The 18,817-nt window shown below is 45.2% G+C and overlaps 1 protein-coding gene across 6 annotated transcripts in view; it reads left to right on the plus strand.

Moving 5' to 3' along the window:
• HIRA (histone cell cycle regulator) overlaps positions 1–18,817 on the plus strand; it is an 88,746-nt gene that overhangs the window by 27,358 nt on the left and 42,571 nt on the right. For all 6 annotated transcript variants that reach the window (XM_036104251.2, XM_036104250.2, XM_078060629.1 and 3 more), the window contains 8 exons: positions 2,876–2,971; positions 4,590–4,750; positions 6,556–6,723; positions 8,830–8,943; positions 10,899–10,969; positions 11,656–11,761; positions 13,843–14,058; positions 15,024–15,109. In XM_036104251.2, coding sequence (XP_035960144.1) covers positions 2,876–2,971; positions 4,590–4,750; positions 6,556–6,723; positions 8,830–8,943; positions 10,899–10,969; positions 11,656–11,761; positions 13,843–14,058; positions 15,024–15,109 — 1,018 coding nt within the window. The remainder of the gene's footprint in view (positions 1–2,875; positions 2,972–4,589; positions 4,751–6,555; positions 6,724–8,829; positions 8,944–10,898; positions 10,970–11,655; positions 11,762–13,842; positions 14,059–15,023; positions 15,110–18,817) is intronic.

Below are 18,817 nucleotides of genomic sequence, written 5' to 3' on the forward strand. Positions count from 1 at the left end.
TCATGTTGGTGCAGTTGGGTGGAAGCCTCATTAGAGGGTCCTCAAGAAAGACCCACGGGAGTACAGAGCTAGATTGAACCAGGCTGGGTTTTGTCAGGCACCCGTGAAAACATAGAAGAGCAGAGGGTATGGTGGACTCTAAGCCAAACAGGGAGACAGACAGCAGAAGGCCCGTAGCACCTGGAAGTTCTGTTGGAGTTGAGAGGAAGCTGGAAGCACCGGTTGATGGTAGGATTATGGGAGGGCTGGAATTCAAACGAGGGAGGAATTACAGTGATTTGTTTTGGGGGATCTCTGGGCATGACTGGGAATGAATGCCTGAGGTAGCAGAAGCCAAGGTTACTAGAGGAGGAGGCGGAGTTTAAGGATCCAAGAGCCTTGGGTATTTAACAGATCATCCTCCCAGAATCACCAAGAATGATGATGAGAATATCTGGAATGACAGTGACCAGAAACTTAACTCTTCAAATGCAGGAGGGTCTCAGATGTATGTAGATGTGCAGTGGGAAAGAGCGGGAATGGTATAGTCTGAAGAAAGGAGCTCCAAAACTGGGGTTTAGGGAGAAAATTAGTGGAAAATTAGTCCATAAGTGGCTTTACTGCATAACTCAGCAGTGACTCCAAAGGGCATTTGGAAGAATAAGGAAGGTTGCAGAAGAAATCATTCAAAGCTGCAATGATTAAAATGTCGTGGGTTTGGGGGCAAAACTAACAACATTGAAGTAGACTTACATGTACCTAGGAACTTGGTGTATTATTGTGAAGGAGGCATCAATTAACCAATTATGGAAAGAAAGAAGTATTCCCCACTTGTGATAGAATAACCATTACACAGTTTGTAGAGAGTAGTGTAGAGCCTCATTACAGCATGCACTGAAATAAATTCCAGATATTAAAGAGAGAAACATTCTAAATAATTAAAGCAGAAGAAAACAGAGTTGAATATTCATCAAACCTCTAGCAGAGGGAATATTTTTTAAGGTTAAAAGGCAATAAAAGACCTCACAAAGGATAATAACAGACTTTACTATATAAATCTCCTACAGTATAGGAAGATAAACTGATAGAATTTGCAGCTAATGCCTGTATTATCAAAGGTATTCACTACCATAAACAGACCTGATTCAACAATGAACTATTAACTGGGTCCCAGGTTTCAAGCTAATGAGCACATGGGTAGTCCATGGAAATTGCTCAGAAAATCACATCTCCCTTCTGGAGTTCCCAGCTGACCACCTCTCTGCTCTAAGACTTAGGTACCATGGTGAAATTCTGATGTTTACATTCTGCCCCTCCTGGCCTCTGAGCTCCTAGAGGAGGTTTTTATTCCTCATTTTTGTAGGCACTGCATTGGTGTTCATTAGACCCGCTGCACAGAAGGCCTCTCAACAGACAGAAGATGGAAGCAAAATAGTTGAAGAAGACAACTTTAGACAGATATGAAAAATCTTCACTTTCATTAGTAAAGTGAAGTTAAAATATAAAAATGTACTTAATAAGTTAGAAGAGAGAATCATAATCCCCAAGATAATAGAATTTTGAAATGGACATTCTGCTTATAAAAGTGTGAAATTATAGAGGTTTCTGGAAAGCTGTCTACAGGGTTAAGAGAATCCAGACTTGGGAAAGTCTTCAGGCATTCTGCCCAGAGTCCCACTTTGGGATATCAGTCACAAGAAATAAGCCAGAGTGTGGTGAATGGCATACACCCGTGTGCTCATTAGCTTGAAACCTGGGACCCAGTTAATAGTTCATTGTTGAATCAGGTCTGTTTATTGTAATGAATGCTCTCAAAGACATAGAATGCAGAGCAAAACAAAAGGAGCCCTTAGGATCACATAGGCTATGAGGATACTAAATGCAGCACACTAGTGCATATGTAGTGTGAAATACAAAGTGCAATACCTTGGAAAAAAATCATCAAGCTGTCCCTGAAGATTGTAAATAATAGAAAAAAACAAAATAGAAGTTTTGAATATTTTGCTTACACCTTTTTTAAAAATACTATGAGAAGAGGACTAGATAGCTATTAACTTGCTGCTGTGTTTCTGTTTCTTCACCTCACCAGCCATTCTTCTGTACACCTAGCATTGCACCAGGCACAGAGGTTAGAAAAATCACACCTGCACGGGGAGATGGGCCCGGTCATCGTCACCGTCACAGTCACAGCTGACCTTTATTGATGCCTTGGTGTGTGCCTGGCACCGTGTTACAGCAGCTTCTCACATTTAATCCTCATAATAATAACCCTCTGAGCATAGGGGTTTTTTTTTTTAATCTGCATTTTATAGATAAGAAAACTGAGTCACAAAGAATTGAACATGAGTGATTATGTCTGGGGGCTCTCTAGGGAAGGGATACTCTGGTGGGGTCTTGGAGCTGAGGTCCCGTTTGTGAGGAGAAGGGCCTAAAGATGGCCTCCCACTCATTGGGCAGCTATTGGACTCTGGCTGTGTGTGCTAGGCATTCTGCTGGGTGCTGTGCCTGTAGTGCTCACAGGGCGCTCAGAAAGGCCCAGTTGGGATCAAGAGAAGCAAGCTTAGCGAGCCTGAGGCCACAGACCCAGCAGGTGTCAGAGCCAGGGTTCTTACACGTGGCCCCAAACTCTCAGCTATGCCCTCAGTTACCTCTTTTGTGAGGGGTGAGGGAGGTCACTTAGATGCCTCAAATGTCATAACCAGTTCATAAACCTTAGTGGGGAAGTTTTACAGATTGGTTTTTAAGAAAGAGTCTAGTTATGATTTCAAGTCAAGTTTCCTCAAACATGAGATGCTAGGGGCTGCTGGCCCACCTGGCAGACGGGTGTTGCCAAGTGCCCCCCTCACTGAGTCTGCACACCAGGTAAGACACTCACCACCAGCCCTCTGTCTTCCAGATGTGATGGATGTAGCATGGTCTCCCCATGATGCCTGGCTGGCCTCGTGTAGCGTGGACAACACTGTCGTCATCTGGAATGCTGTGAAGTTCCCAGGTCTGGGCCTCTGACTGGGTGGCGGCAAAAATGGGCTGATCATCTGGAGCAGGGTGGGCTCTCTGTCTCCTAAGGCTGGTGGTAACAAGTGTCTCACAGTGAATGGGAGGGAATTCATGTGTCTTGTCAGCAACTCAGTTCTTTTTTTCTTCGTCAGTGACATTTGTTTAAGATTTTAAAAGAGGTTTATGTTAAAAAGAAAAATAGTAACTGAGTACTAGCGTGGATGTGCCACAGATCATGAGGGTGATAGGGTGGTGGTGCATGTGCTTGGACACCTGGCGTTCCCCCTACACACACATGCCCTTGAGGGCATGCCTCCCCACTGCTGGGCTCTGGCCTCCACTCAGTTGCCATCTCCTCTCTGAAGCTCTTAAGCAGATATAGGCTAACAAATCCAGTTTTGCAAAAGATTGGTATTTCTTACTAATGTGTTTAAAGTCACAACAGATGGCATAACCTGGCATATCACTGCAGTTTATAACCAGTAAGATACTTTTGTTCCTGTTTGGTATCTGGAATAAGTTTTGTTCATGGGCTAAAAAAGCATCCTCCATGAACCTGGTCCAAGTCATTTTCTCTCTTTGTAAACCACCGGGGTGGGGGGGGGCATTTTCATTGTGGTCACAGCCAGATTTAGAGTTGGGGCGGCATTTAGATCATAGATCTCTAGGACGTGCTGTTTCATACTCCTTTGTCCTCAGTGATGACTTACAAAGAACTTTCAGCATAGTGCTCCATCCCCGAAGCTGTTAGTCCTGCTCATTATCAGGGAGCTGCCAGGGAGGTTCAAATCAGAAATATTAATGTTACAGCCCAGGTGGGCATGGCCTCCTGTTCAGATGGAGAAACCACTGGCAGAGCTGCCTACCACAGACAAGTCAAAGGGGCAGAATTTGGCTCTGGCCCAAGCCTGGATCCCTGCTTCCCTGCCCTTTAGGGGGCTTGTGCAGGCTTGGTATTAGCTGTGGCTAATGGGAAATCACAGTGCCTGTCTCCTGGGTGCAGTCCTTCTTTCAAGTTGCTTTTGCCTTCTGGGTAATAGACATTGGGGAGGGTGTGTGCTATGGTGAGCGCTGTGAATTGTGGAAGACTGTTGAATCACAGATCTGTACCTCTGAAACAATACAATATATGTTAAAAAAAAAAAAAGAAGAAGAAGAAGATAGCAGGAGGGGAAGAATGAAGGGGGGGGGATCGGAGGGGGAGACAAACCATGAGAGACGATGGACTCTGAAAAACAAACTGAGGGTTCTAGAGGGGAGGGGGGGTGGGGGGATGGGTTAGCCTGGTGATGGGTATTAAAGAGGACACGTTCTGCATGGAGCACTGGGTGTTATGCACAAACAATGAATCATGGAACACTACATCAAAAACTAATGATGTAACGTATGGTGATTAACATAACAATAAAAAATTTTTTTTAAAAAGTTGCTTTTGCCTTGATAGGGATCAGATTAGGATGCTTGTGCCCAGGGATGGGAGCTGGCCAAGGTGGACTCCTGAGGTCCCTTCTCTTGGCTAGCCGTTCCATAGCCCATGGATTGCAGCTCATGTTTCTATGTAGACTCATCATTTCCCCCTAGCTAATGCTTTTCCAATCTCTTTTCCTCCACAGAAATTCTAGCTACTCTGAGAGGCCATTCTGGCTTGGTAAAGGGGTTGACTTGGGACCCTGTTGGTAAATACATTGCCTCTCAAGCTGATGACCGCAGCCTAAAGGTATGGAGAACGCTGGACTGGCAGTTGGAGACCAGCATCACCAAGCCTTTTGATGAGGTAAGGAGACAGCTCAGGGAGCTCGGTCCAGCAGCCTCCCTGGCCTCTATGCACAGAAGAGAAGCTGACTGGAGTCCATACCTTGTGGGTGAATGCAGAGTCTAGGGGCCTGAGCAGACTGTCAGGGTTCTCTGGGGATGGGCACTCTGGCCCAAAGAGTCAGATGATGAAAATCTTTCATTTCTCAGACGGTATTAAGTGTCCAACTTTGAAGTGAGGAAAAAGCTGAAGAGAACCTTAGTGATGCCTCCATACCATTGTGCCACACAGGTAGAGGAGGCCCTCTCTTTTATTTTTCCTGACTGTGCTGTGGCTTTACTCACTGACTTGCACTCTACATGCCAGCCAACTTCTTTCTTGGGTAGTGTAAGCAGTACAGCATGCAGAATGTCTGGATGTCAGACTGCAGTGACTTGTGTAGTATTTTACTACCTTTTCTTTTATTTGGGTTCTCGTTTCATGTGGAATCAGAGTTCAAGGTCTCCATTATTTGTTAGATATTTCTTAAGTGCCTACTATGAGAAGGGCAGTACTGGATAAAGGAAATGAAAGTGGACTGAGATGGAGTCTTTTCCTTGAAGCTTAGAGCCTGATGGGAAAGATAGACTTTCACATCCGTTGTGAGTATGGTGATGGAGTTGTCCAGAATGTGCAGAAACAGCCCAGGAGTGCTGATTGCATCAGATGAAGGGCTGTGAGCAAAGTTTTGCAGGAGATGTAGACATGTGCCCCCGGGTCAGGGCTGGTTGCAGAAGGAAGGTGGAAATCATGTATTCAGTTTTCCCCAAATCAACAGCACTACATTAGCACTGGTATTCACCCTATTTAGTCCTGCCCTCCTTGGCTGCAGCCTGGTACAGACAACATGAGTCCTCATGCCTTCTGGAGCTCTTCCTCAGGGCTCCACCAAGCAGGCAGCGGGGTCCCACTAATATGGGTTTCTGGGGTCAGCTATGGAGATAGGCAGGAGTGTTTGGAATCCCAGTGGGAGCTGGTGGGACTCCTCAGCCTCGGGTGGGCCTGAGTGGGCTTGAGGCAGGTATGTTACTACACTCAAGGCCACGCCTTGTCCTACCCTTCTCTGAGGCTATGAGGCCAAGATCTTAATTCCTAAGTCTTTAAGGCTGCCCTGGACTGACCTTGAGCTTTAGGGGGCAGGCTTTCTGACCCATATCATCTCACTTTGCAGGAATAATATGGAGGGATGCCTCACTTCAGCCCTAGTCCAGGTCAGGGGAACAGTGCCTTTCTGCCATGCGTTTTATGGTTTATATGGACTTTAAAATGCTCTTCTCCTTTGCAAGTAGCACCACCAGGCTTCAGTTGAGTCAGGCTGGAGAAAGTGTGTAGTGGCTTATGGTCACTGGTTGCATCACAGAGACAGGCTCCTAAGGGTCCCCAGAGCTCTTTCTCCACTGAAGTGAATGCTCTGCAGACCTCTTGTGGTAGGGTTAACATGCTAGGCAGAAGAAAGAGGTCAGCGGCCGGACAGATTTGTCCCAAACAGAACTGACAGTTAAAAGAGGTGGCTGTCCTACAGATCCCCTCAGGCCTATGCCACTCTGTTGCACTCAGCTCCCATAGGGGAGTGTAGGATGCTGCAGCTCCCAACCTCATCTGACAGAGCCTTTTTTATTAGATCACCTAGAGAGACTGGAATGTTATAGCTATCAGCATAGCCAGAGCTCGTGTACATGCTCCACCATCATACATTTATAAATCAGAATTCAACTTTATTCTTGAGGACAGAGTTTTGGTCACACAGTTGGTCTTGAGCTCCTTCCAAGTGCAGATGTTTCTTTCAGTGTGGAGGGACAACCCATGTGTTGCGGCTCAGCTGGTCACCTGATGGGCACTACCTGGTGTCTGCCCATGCCATGAACAACTCTGGCCCCACTGCCCAGATCATTGAACGGGAGGGCTGGAAGACCAACATGGACTTTGTCGGGCACCGGAAAGCTGTGACTGTCGTGGTGAGTGTACTTAGCCTTCACCTGGGTGGTGTCTTGCCCCAAGGCTGGGTCACATGTGGGACTGAGGTTGTGGGCTCTGAGAGTCAGCACATGCCACATTCTTGTTTCATTTTAATTACTTATGTTTCATAATTTTTAATTTTTTTAAATTTTTTTTTAAAGATTTTATTTATTTATTTGGCAGAGAGAGACACAGCGAGAGAGGGAACACAAGCAGGGGGAGTGTGAGAGGGAGAAACAGTCTTTCTGCTGAGCAGGGAGCCCGATGTGGGGCTCAATCCCAAGACCCTGGGATCATGACCTGAGCCGAAGGCAGACGCTTAACGACTGAGCCACCCAGGCGCCCCGTTTCATAATTTTTAAACAGATTTTATAAAACAGAATACATGCTCACATGTTTTAATGAATATCACCAAAATCGGTCTTTGATTGGGAACATTGTAGCTCCACACTAGCCATTTTACACATTTGGGTCAGGTCCTGGGTGCTCGAGCATGGTAGTCCTGACAAGTGCCCCAGTAGCATGTGCCTGCTAAGCACGTGTGCCTGCACCCCAGCAATGGCCAGGCATAGCTGTGAGGCCGTGCTGTGGATCACCTGAGTCTGGAGCTGCCCCGCCCAACCTTGTCGTGGAGGGTGAAGGGTATCAGAAGATGTGGACTACCATTAATGAGGATTTTCTCAGCACTGGGCAACCAAAACAAAGTAAATAGGTTGGTGGGCTAAGGTTGATAAAAGTGAAGGATCATCCAGGACCCTGATCTCAGTTTTTCATGTTCCTTAAAATGGCCTAATCCTTCCGACTATTTAAATTAATAATAAATATTACAGGGGCGCCTGGGTGGTTCAGTTGGTTAAGCGTCCGACTCGTGATTTCAGCTCAAGTCATGATCTCATGGGTCATGGGATTGAGCCCCTCATTGGGCTCCAGGATCAGCAGGGAGTCTGCTGGAGATTCTCTCCCTCTCCCCCTCCCCCCATGCACTGGCTCTCTCTCTCAAATCTTTAAAATAATAATAATAAATATTATATGTTGTGACTTAAGATATATATGTTTTATACAAATAAAATATTGCTTCTTTAATTTTTTTGTATTGGAGCCCATGGAGGACTTTGTTTGAAGCCAGGTCCTTGTTATGAAAATGTTTGAAAATCACTGCTTCAGGGTAGCACAGGGCTTCCACATGACTGTCAGGTGGTCCTCATAGGCACTGTAAGAGTATCTCTGTGAGACCGTGGTACTGAGGCCTCTCAGCCAACTCAGAGTGAGACTCAAACCCAGGGTGCACACCTCCAGGTTCCGTGTTGCCTGGTCTCTGTGCACCACTAGCCATTCCTGCCTGCCCTCAGGAATTAAAACCCCTGTGGGCCAGGCCTGCTGATATCAGGCTCCAGGGAGCCACCCTTCCTCCTCAGCTGTCCTGGCTTGGGGATTCCAGCTCTGAGTCTAGAGTACCCATCCCTTTCAATCCAGGAATGTGGCAGGAGCTCTTTGTGTGCTTCCAACCTTGCCAAAAGCAGCACCCAGGTTACACCGAGGATAGCCCCCAGTGCGGACTTTAGCGTGACTTAGCCATCGTCCCTGGCCAAGTGAGATTATTCAGGGCTGATCAGTATATGCTAGACAGTTTTGACTCTGAGCAACAACTACAGTGAAGGGGAAGGGATTATTGGAGTGGATATCTGACAATCCCATTGACCTCTGTCAAGACTTTGTCCGTAAAGCCAGGTCCTGGAACTGGCCTTGGTCAGGCCAGGAGGAATTCAGAGAGCCAGTTTCAGTAGCTCCCATGCCATCAACCTGGCTGCAGGCCCAGAAATGGGGAGTTGGTAGAGCCAACTTCAAATCCTTGTCCCACCACTTACTCATTGGGTGACTTGGCCAACATTTCCTGGCCTCCCCAAGACTCCATTTCAACCTCAGCAAAATGCCTCCTGGGTAGTTATAAAGATGAAGTAAAGCATGACGAGTGCCTGGGGCTCGGAGGATATGTCATTGTGGGTTTCCTGCAGACAAGGCTGGTATTGTGGTATATTTCTAATACTTGGCATAGGGTATATGCTTGATGCTTGATTAATTATTTTAACGTTGTTATTTGGCTTTAGAAATTCAACCCAAAAATCTTCAAAAAGAAGCAGAAGAATGGGAGTTCTGCAAAGCCCAGCTGCCCATATTGCTGCTGTGCTGTTGGCAGCAAGGACCGTTCTCTCTCTGTCTGGGTGAGCCCCCACTCCCTCCCCCCAACCCCCTACCAAGAGCTTCTGTGGCTCCTGCAGGGGGAAGGAAAAGGAGCTGGTGAAGGAGGCGGAGCCCAGAGGCCTGGAAGGGGAGAGACCTCCCCCACACTTCTAGTGGTGCTCAATGTGTCCTTCCGCCCTACACCTGGGATCAGGCCCCCTCATTACCCCAGGAAGAGGGAAGGACTGAAGACTGGGCTCGGGCCCAGCTTGGAGAGGCCACCCTGAGCCCCAGTCAGAGCAGCTGTGTGTCCAGACTCAGGGAATACCCTCAGTTGGTGTGTTGTGTTTGCTTCCTTTTAGAAAACCTTTCTATCTATATATAACCTACAGCAAATGTATTCACCTAAAGTATACACCTCGGTGCATTGTCATACATGTATGACATGCATACATACAGTCTAACCACCACGCCATAACCCCTCATCCCTGCCCAGTCAAAACCCCACTTCCCAACCCCCCTTGGCCAAGGCAACCACTCCAGTGATGTCTGTCACATTGATGAGTTGTGTAGTTGTGTTGCTTTCACTTGGCATAATATTGTTGAGATTCATGTTTGTTGTTGCATTTTGTAATCAGTGGTTTGTTCCTTACTAGTTATTACTTTCCCCCATAAGCAGAATGGATTTGTAGTTGTAGACTTGAAGGTTATCCTCTGGCTCCATTTGTTACAGTTTTTTGTCACAGAGAAATTGCGGTGTACACTGTGGGTTTTTTTCAGGCCCTTATTCACGTGACATTTCAGAACCTGAACCCTAGTGCCATCATAGGCAGTTCCAGGAATGTTCTTCCCGGGTTCCTTCTGGCCTGGGGCTCCATTTGTGGTGCTTTGACCAAAACATCACTGATCGTGTCCTCATTTTCCTATAATGCTGAGTCAGGTGTTAACACAGGCTCCAGATTTCTGAGTGGTCTGTAGGCACATTTTTGGGAGGACAGACAGGGCTATTTTTTTCTGGAAGTGGAAATTAGGGGAGGGGCAAGATTCTTCTTGTGGATTCCAGGTAGCTCAGATTCCCTATTCTCAGGACTAGGGTAGCTGCAGCAGCTCTTCCCCCACAGAAGCAGCACCTGATGGGAACCATGCAGAACGTGTTCCCTCCCAGCCCATTACGCTGTGGCCCCTAGACCTGTCAGCAGGGTGGCCAGACACTAGCATGTGAGCTGTGGGGTTGTGGAGATGGCACACAGCCCAACCTTTGAGTGACTAGATACAAGTATACATGTGATGAATGTTGTGCAGTCATCAAAGAGAGGTTTTTACAGTGTTTAATTATGTACTTATTATGTATTAGATGAAAAAGCAAGCACAATCATGTGCCAAAGAATAAAATATTTGCATAAGAGAGACCAAGAGAAAATAACTCAAGTGTTATAGTGGTTAACTGTGGGTCTGGATTCAAGGCAACTTAAACTGTTTTTGGTGTTGCTGGATTATCCGCACACACTTTGTAGAATGAGCCCATGTGATGTATGTAGCCAGTTACACCGAGCTTTGCATTAATACGTACCAGAACTCCTTGGGCCCAAAGAAGATGTGCTGGCTTCTCTCCGAGGCTGTTTTCCTCTCCTGGGTGCTACTTTTGCTGCTTCATTTTCTACCCAGGCCTTGGCATCCTACACCTGCTTGTAGACGTCTGCTCAGGTCATGGCCTTTCTAGAGCCCTCTTCTCCATTTTTGGTTGTCTATGTATAAAGCCATCTCCTCTGCCAGACCACAGCGAGCCCTTCAGACAGGGGCCACACTAAAATGCCTATTTTGGCAGGTTTTGGTTTCCACAGTTTGGGATCTTGCTGATTGCTGTTTGAATAGAGTCAAATATGCCCTATATGTCAACAAAAACTCAGACCAAGGCTTCTAGGACTGTTGGTGAGCTGAGTGGACAGAAAGCAGTTTTCATTCATTTCATTAACCTTTCCCGCTTCTTTCCTTCCAGCTCACGTGTCTGAAACGGCCTTTGGTTGTCATCCATGAGCTATTCGACAAATCCATCATGGATATTTCCTGGTAAGATGGATTCTTCTTACAATGCACAGGCTAGGAAAAGAGAAGCCACACATTGGAACACGAGGCCTCCGGATGTGATTAGGGTCAGGCAGCCAGGGATTCCCCCCCACCTCCTACTCCCCAAGGTGTGGCAGCCAGAGCAGACCCCTGGGTGCTGTCTGCACATGATTCAGAAAAGGGCAGCTTGGGCCTGCCATTGGGAGAGTGTCTGCTGCTGTGCTCCTTGCTTTGTTGGCATTTGCCCCTGGAAAATACTTATTAGGCAAACTGGCATTTGGGAAATGGAGAGTGCTGTGATTCTGGTTTCACTTTACTTTGTCATTGCATGAACCAGATGCGCACAAGTGCGGAGACACATTTTCTGCTTCTCAATGACTTCATTTAGATGTATACTTAATGTTTTTTTAAAAGTGGTTTCAAAAACAAATAAAAATGAAATTCTTACAAAATACAAGATGAGATATAATTTGCACATTTGCTTAGAATTAGAACTAAAGGACACCAGAACCTGCTAGGGTGTGATTGTCTCCCCTGCCCCCACCCTACCAGGGAATGCCACAGAAGGGAATGAAGGGTTTCTGGCATCTCTGTAAAGTCCTGCATGCCATCCTCCTGGTCCAGCCTTGGAGTTGTAGTAAGCCCCATAGGCACTTGCTCCCCAGGCTGCTAATAGCCATCTCTTTCAGGACTCTGAATGGGCTGGGCATCTTGGTGTGCTCCATGGATGGCTCTGTGGCATTCCTAGATTTCTCCCAGGATGAGCTCGGAGACCCCTTGAGTGAGGAGGAGAAGGTAAGAGAACAGTACACCTTCAGCTAGTGGCCTGAGTGCTGCACTTGCTATCGGGCCATGGAAATAGCCACCACCACTCTGACAGGCCTCTTCAATTGGACCCTCCTCTTAGGATATACACAGACACATTGTTTCTTAAAGTATTATTGGGTATTTGTCTTTATAGCTCATAATGCTTATCTTCTTTACAAAATAGATTAAAGATGAGACTCTTATTCATGTCAGAAATCAGTTCTGGAATTAAGAATAAAACAAGTTGGGCATCTTTTCTTGAGCTTATAACTAGCCACACACCGGAAGGTTTTCACCCTGGGAGATAGTGAGAGTGACTCCCAAGGGTCCCTGCTCATGTCACTTTCCTTGTCTTGTAGAGACATAGTTGCCACAGAGCAGCAACTATAACAGTAATATTCGTCATTTCTTAGGACTTACTGCATGCCAGACTCTGGGCCATGCATTTTGCATGTATTATTTCATATGAATTATACAAAACCCTTCAAGCAGGGCTCATTCATTTTATCAATGAGGTAACTAAGCCTCAGAAAATAGTGTGGCTCTTTGCAGAGACCATACATGACCCTTAGGTGTGAGAACAGAACCATGAGCCATGCCCATAGGCCTCCCCACTGTGCTTTGCCCAGGACAGGGTGGCCCATGTGCTCTTCTTCAAGGACTTTGGGAAAGGCCCTGCTTAATGGACCGTAGACTTAGAAAGCAGACATTTCTATAGATGGGCCTTCGATGACACTTAGTGAAATGTGTTTGTCTGAAAGAAGCCTTATGAAAGCCCAGAGGAGGTGGGCGGCTCTCCCCTTCAAGGTGCAATTACTGGTAGAGGCTCCCTCATAAGCTACTGTGTGGACCTCCCACAATGATGTAAACCCCTTGGGGATAGGGGTCTGCCTTCTTGACATACCTAGAATGGCCTGGCTCCCTAGGAATCACTGGTCAGTGAAGGGATGAGTATCTCAGTGGCCTCAGGTCTTCTTTCTACCCTGTCACTGTTGTCAGGTATCCTGGGACTGCTGTGCACTCCCCTCCCTCTTGTTGAGTCCTGGTTTGTCGGGGGGAGCCCTACAGAATAATACTGTCTAGCTTACCATTTCCCAGGTGTCAGGCAGGGACCCCATGTTTAAGAAACATAGGTAAACATCTGCCAAACTCTGAATTCTGCCTCCAGATTTCAGGGAGGGATTGAGGGGAGAAGGGACAGGTAACAAGGGAGGGAGGTTCCTGGCCACATACAGCACACCAGGCCCTGCAGAAATGGATCCCAGGGCATCACCTCCCCCTGCCCAGTATCCTCTGCTCTGAGGCATATGTCCTGTTGGCCTCAGTTGGTCATTAGCACATCCTTGTATGAATCTGCTTCTCATCACACCGGTCACTCTGATGTGCTGTGGACACTGTCCCTGCCCACTTGGGGTCCTATCTGGTTTGTTGTCGCATGGGACTAGTGAGACCTGGGAAGGTGGAGGGAGGGGCCCTGCTCAGAAGCGTCAGGACATGTTAGGGAACAGCAGGGGCAGAGAAAGATTTCCCTAGGTCTGTTGTGCCAGGCCTTCCCTTACTCTAAGACACTGTTAGTAGCCTCATGTCAACTTCCAACCACATGGGGCTGATGACTGCAGACAAGAACAGGGAAAGGAAGCTCAGGATTTTAGCATCTGATTCCCAAAAAGTGTTTGGGGTCCTTGGAGTGATTTAAGAACCTTACATTAGCAATGTGAGTGTCTTAATTACGGTTCAGCAAATGTTTATTGCCATTCATTCTGCACCAGACCACGTGGTAGGTGTTTCATCAGTTACTCATTCACTTTCATCCCTGGTTCTAGATACACAAGAGGCTCTAAACATCTGGAGAGGGTGTAAGACTTCTCCAGAGTCATCTAGTCAGCCACAGGCAGAAAAGTGTGGGAGGCGAGGGCGAGCTGGCACCCAGGGCCCTGGGACCACTGCCCAGGACCCTTTCCACTCTCAGAATCAGGAGAGCCAAGATGCAGCTCGCCCACACCAGTGGGCACTAGCCACCACTTTGCTGCTCACAACTGGTCTGTTGCACTTCTCTCTGCTTCCCATAGAGCCGCATTCACCAGTCCACATATGGCAAGAGCTTGGCCATCATGACTGAGGCCCAGCTCTCCACAGCCGTCATTGAAAACCCAGAGATGCTCAAATACCAACGCAGGCAGCAACAACAGCAGCTGGATCAGAAGAGTGCCTCGGCCAGAGAGACAAGCTCAGCTGCCTCAGTTGCTGGTGTCGTCAATGGGGAAAGTCTGGAAGACATTAGGAAGGTGAGGGCTCGGCCCCATAGCACTGAGGACTTGGGTACATACCCAGGGACAGGGCAAGGGGAGCATGCAGTCTGTTGAACAGAGTACAGACACAAGTGGTAGGGAGGCAAGTGTATGCTGTGCCTAGAACAGGACCCGGGGTGAGCCAGCTTGGGGCTACTTGGCCCTATTGCCATCAGCTGCATGAGGTAGTAATGGAGTCTAAGGCACTTTATCAAAAGCCTCTTTGTCCCAAGGAGCTCTAGAGGAGGTCATCTCTTGTGGGAACTTCCAAACCTCACTTTTAGCCTTTCTAGGAAATTCTCCATACTGAGAAGAGTAGGTTTCAGATTCTGACCTTAGGAGATGTATGTGGACTCCCTGCTTCTTCCTCTGGAAGCCCATGTCTCACTGTGGACATGGGGCAGGAACAGAGCAGGAAATGTCAGGATCACCTGGGGAGCTTAAACCACCTCCAGGAGCTTGTGCAGGGTAACAAACCTCCCCAGGTAATTGAGACACAATGTGTGACTGGAAACCTTTGATTTTATGAGCCTTCAGTGGAAGAAATGACTCTGATGAGAGAATGTCTGGAGATCACAGCTTAGAGACAAGAGTGGCTTGCAGATGCAGGTTTCCTTCATTCTTTCCTTCAGTAAGCCCCATAGCTGCTGGGCAGGAGTGGCCAAACAGCGCGTGCTCACTGCCCAGGAAACCTGGCCGGGCCTGCAGTACTGGTGGTGGAGAGCAAGGTGCTGCAGCCAGTTCAGCTGGGAGCTTTCTGTCCTTGCTGCTTTATTGTGCAGGAAGTTGAACACCCACCTGACAAAAATGCTTGTTTTTTGATTCAGTGGCTTAGTTTAGTTGGACCAGAAAGGCCATAGAAAGGGAAGTTAAAATTCATTTCCTTGGAAGCCTTATTTTTTGATATGTGGAAATACTTGGCCGGAACTTTTCTATTCATATATGTCACTCTACTTTGCCAGAATCTTTTGAAGAAACAAGTTGAGACTCGGACAGCAGATGGTCGCAGAAGAATCACGCCTCTCTGCATAGCACAGCTGGACACCGGGTACTTGTTCACTCAACGAGCTTTCTGTGGCCTTATCTGGGGAGGTCTTCCTCTCTCCTTTCACCAGTTAGCACTTTCATAATCAGGGTCTTCACAGGCTCTTGGGCCAATCTGACCCATAGAATCTGGAAATGGGGGCGTTGAGCCCGGCTCCCACCAGCCTCAAAGCCCTGTGGTTCCTACAGAGCCCTTATGCACATTTGACTCATGCAGAAGGTGGGCAGGGAGGAGCCCGTGACAAGCCAGAGGGCGAGGGCGCCTTCACAGGGCCAGTGTGTCCACATGGCCAGCTCTGCTTCATTGTTGGTGGGGCATTGAAGACACCAGGGAGAGAAGTTGGACTGATTTTTTTCTGTTTCATTTTTCCCTTTTATACCCTTCTATATACACACTGTTGAATAGTAAAAACCCAAAGAAGGACATAAACATTACCCGTAATCCGGTCTCTAAGATATAATTACTGTTAACATTTTGGCATCTGTATCTCTGGTCCTTTTTTCCCCACTTGTTCCTGTATCTTGACCTTGCATCCTTTTTAATAAATAGTCCTCTGAAGCATTGGCTTGCTGATTGTCCAGGTTCCCAGGCTGTGAATGCACCATGATTTACTTGACCAGCCCCTTAACTGTGGACTTGTAGTTTGTGTCCAGTGTTTTGTGATTGTAAATGAATCTTTGAGCACAACTGTGACTGTTACCTCAGGATACTTCCCAGAAGTGGAATTGCTGGACAGAGAATAGGGCTCTACGGCACATTTCCCTGAGGGGGCAAAGAAGGGGGAAAGTGGACTCAGTCACCATTTGCTGTGTAGCATCTGTAGTCAGGCTTGCTTTAATATTGGTCATTCTCCCCAAAACAGTGTAGGTTGATTCAAAGGATGATAAGGCCCTGCATGAAAGAAATAGACCCCCACTGTCAAGGTGATTCATTCTGGTTTTATACTCATTCAACCAGTCTGCTCAGGGCACCACACACACAGTAGTCCTTTGCACTTTGCAGTTGTTCGTCCATGAGCTATCCTAAATCTTCCTTGAAGTCTGAAGTGACCTTCAGTCATATGATATGCTGATCTGACCTCCTCATGTTAGAGTGTGCAGGTTCTGAGGCCCTGGAGGGCAGAGACCTCACCAGATGGAGCCAGAACCAGGTCTTACTCCTCCCGAAGAGTGGTTTTCCCTTGATCAAGTCTTTTTCCCATTATTAACCTACTAGTGGGTAATGCCATATGCTTACTTTTTATTCGGACCAAATGAGACAGGTATGTGACTGAGCTTTGAACACTGAAGGGCTTGTGGGAGTGAGGGTCCTGGAGGTGGTGGTGATGGTGGCACTTTTCTTCTATGGATCCTTTCAGGCCTTACTTGATGAGGAGACAGAGGTGGTAGGTGGCTTTCTACCTGGCCTTAAACCAACTTTCTGCCACAGGGCACATATTTCTGGCACCAGAACTTGATTCTTTTGGTCTTAAAGGCTGTTTTGCCCTCTTGATTTCCATGTTAAAACGAATAGCAACAGAATAGGTAATGATTAGCTTAGCTAATCAAGCAAGAAAAGAAAAAGCGCAAGTATTTTAAATGGAAATAATCACAGATAAAGAATGAATCAAAAGTTTGGAGGACTTCTGTACTGAATTCTGTGCAAATAAATTTGAAAGTAGATGATTTTGAAGAAAATAAAATTATAAAAACTGAAGAATCTATACAACTAAATTATTATAGAAGAAATAGAGGATGCTATCACAGAGCTAATCTACCAAAAGCCACCAGACTAAGAAGGTATCACAGGGAAATTCTAATAAAGTTTTCATTCTAATCATTCTAATGATTAGAAGGACAGATCATTCTCATACTATTAAAAATACTCCAGTGCATAGAAAAAGAAGGAAAATTTGCAAAACCTTTTTTGAAATGAACATAATATTTACACCAAAAACATGACAAAGATAGAACATAATAAATGCGTGATCAATCTCATTTCTGAATGTCAGTGCAAAGATGTTAAGGAAAATAGTAACAGAAACTTATAGTGTGTTACATTGCTAATACACTATGACCAAGTAAGGTTTATTTCAGGGAAGCAAGGTGGTTCAAATTTTGGGAAACTTAATTTGCTTCTACATGTCAAAAGATCAAAAGAAATACATGATCATCTCCACAAATGCCTAAGAGACATTTTTACTAAATTCAACATTGTTCTGATTTAAAATTTAGTTAAATATGAATAGATGGATACTTCCTTAATTTGATAAAAACTCTCCCTTATTTTAAAGTAACTTCAAAAACTAAACAAGTGTCCACTCTTGCTGACTATACTTTAACATAGTTCTGGAGGTCCTAGCTCATACAGTTAGTCAAGAGAAAGAATAAATTGGAAAGGAGGTGGTAAAATGTATCATTATTTAAAGATGGTATGATCTACAAGAGAATCAACTGGGAAAACTGCCATAGATAATAAAAGAAGACAATAAAATGACTGGATACAACCGATCAAGTAGCAGCAACTACCTTTAGAAGATATAAAGGAAGAAATCACTTTCACAAATGCAATACCTAGAATGTAACAAAAAAATGTAGATCCTTATGAAGAAAAAATTTAAGACTGAGAGAACTAAAAGAAAATTCAAAGAAATAACTAGAAATGCATACCATTTATTCCCTAGGGTGACTCAACATCATAAGATGATCGATCTCTCTCAACATGAGCCCATACAAATAACTAACAGGAGTTTTCAGAATTAGGCTGATTCTAAATTTATGTGGAAAAATAAGTAAGAATAGCTGAAATATTTCTGAAAAGGAAAATCAGAGAATACTAGCTCCACCAGAAATTAAAACTTATAAACTATAATAAAATGGATACTAACACATGAATACAGTAATAGACTACAATGGAAAACACAAAAGTAAACCCAAATATTTATGGGAATTTTAAAGGTAGCATTTTGCATCAGTGATGAAACATCAGCTAATCTAATCAATGAGAGTCAGGACTATCTACCCTCTAGAAACAAAGTTACCTCACAACTTAAAATTAGATTCTGAACAGCTCAGAGATTTTTTTTTTCTTAATGTTTAGCTTTTTTGTTTAAAATTTTAGAAGATTCCCTGAAAGAATATTTTTATGATCTCAGGGGTAAAAAAAAAAAAAAAAAAAGTCGTTTTTTAAAAATGGCATAAAATTTAGACCACACAAAAATAACGTTTTGGGGGCAAGGAAAATTGCACCATAAAAAGTCGCTCAAGCTCCATGATGGTTGTAGATATTACTTAAAAATAAGATCTTAAAAAAAAAAATCCTAGGGAAAATACTTCTTGCTCATATAGGGAATTTTTTAGTATGTTAAATAGGTCTTACAATCAATAATAAAGACCAGTAACCAGATAGAACAAAATACAAAGGATATAAACGGTTCACCAAAAAAGGAAATCAGGTGCTTCTATATGAAAAAATTTCAATCTCACATCAAAATAATTGCAAATTAAAACTACAGTAAGGTACTGTTTTTCATCAGATTGTCAAGTTATCAAATTGGTAAGACTGTTGGTGGGAGTTTGGGGAAATAAGCACTCTCATACACAGCTGGAATTTAAACCTCCAAGGAAGGCACTTAGAACTATTAATCAGAACTCATTAATGAACATTCTATCTGCTGCTGCAATTCCACTTCTAGGAATTTATCCCATGTAATATGTGAAACAACTAGTGCAA

The sequence above is a fragment of the Halichoerus grypus genome, chromosome 13, assembly GCF_964656455.1.
Source record: "Halichoerus grypus chromosome 13, mHalGry1.hap1.1, whole genome shotgun sequence".
Classification (NCBI taxonomy): domain Eukaryota; kingdom Metazoa; phylum Chordata; class Mammalia; order Carnivora; family Phocidae; genus Halichoerus; species Halichoerus grypus.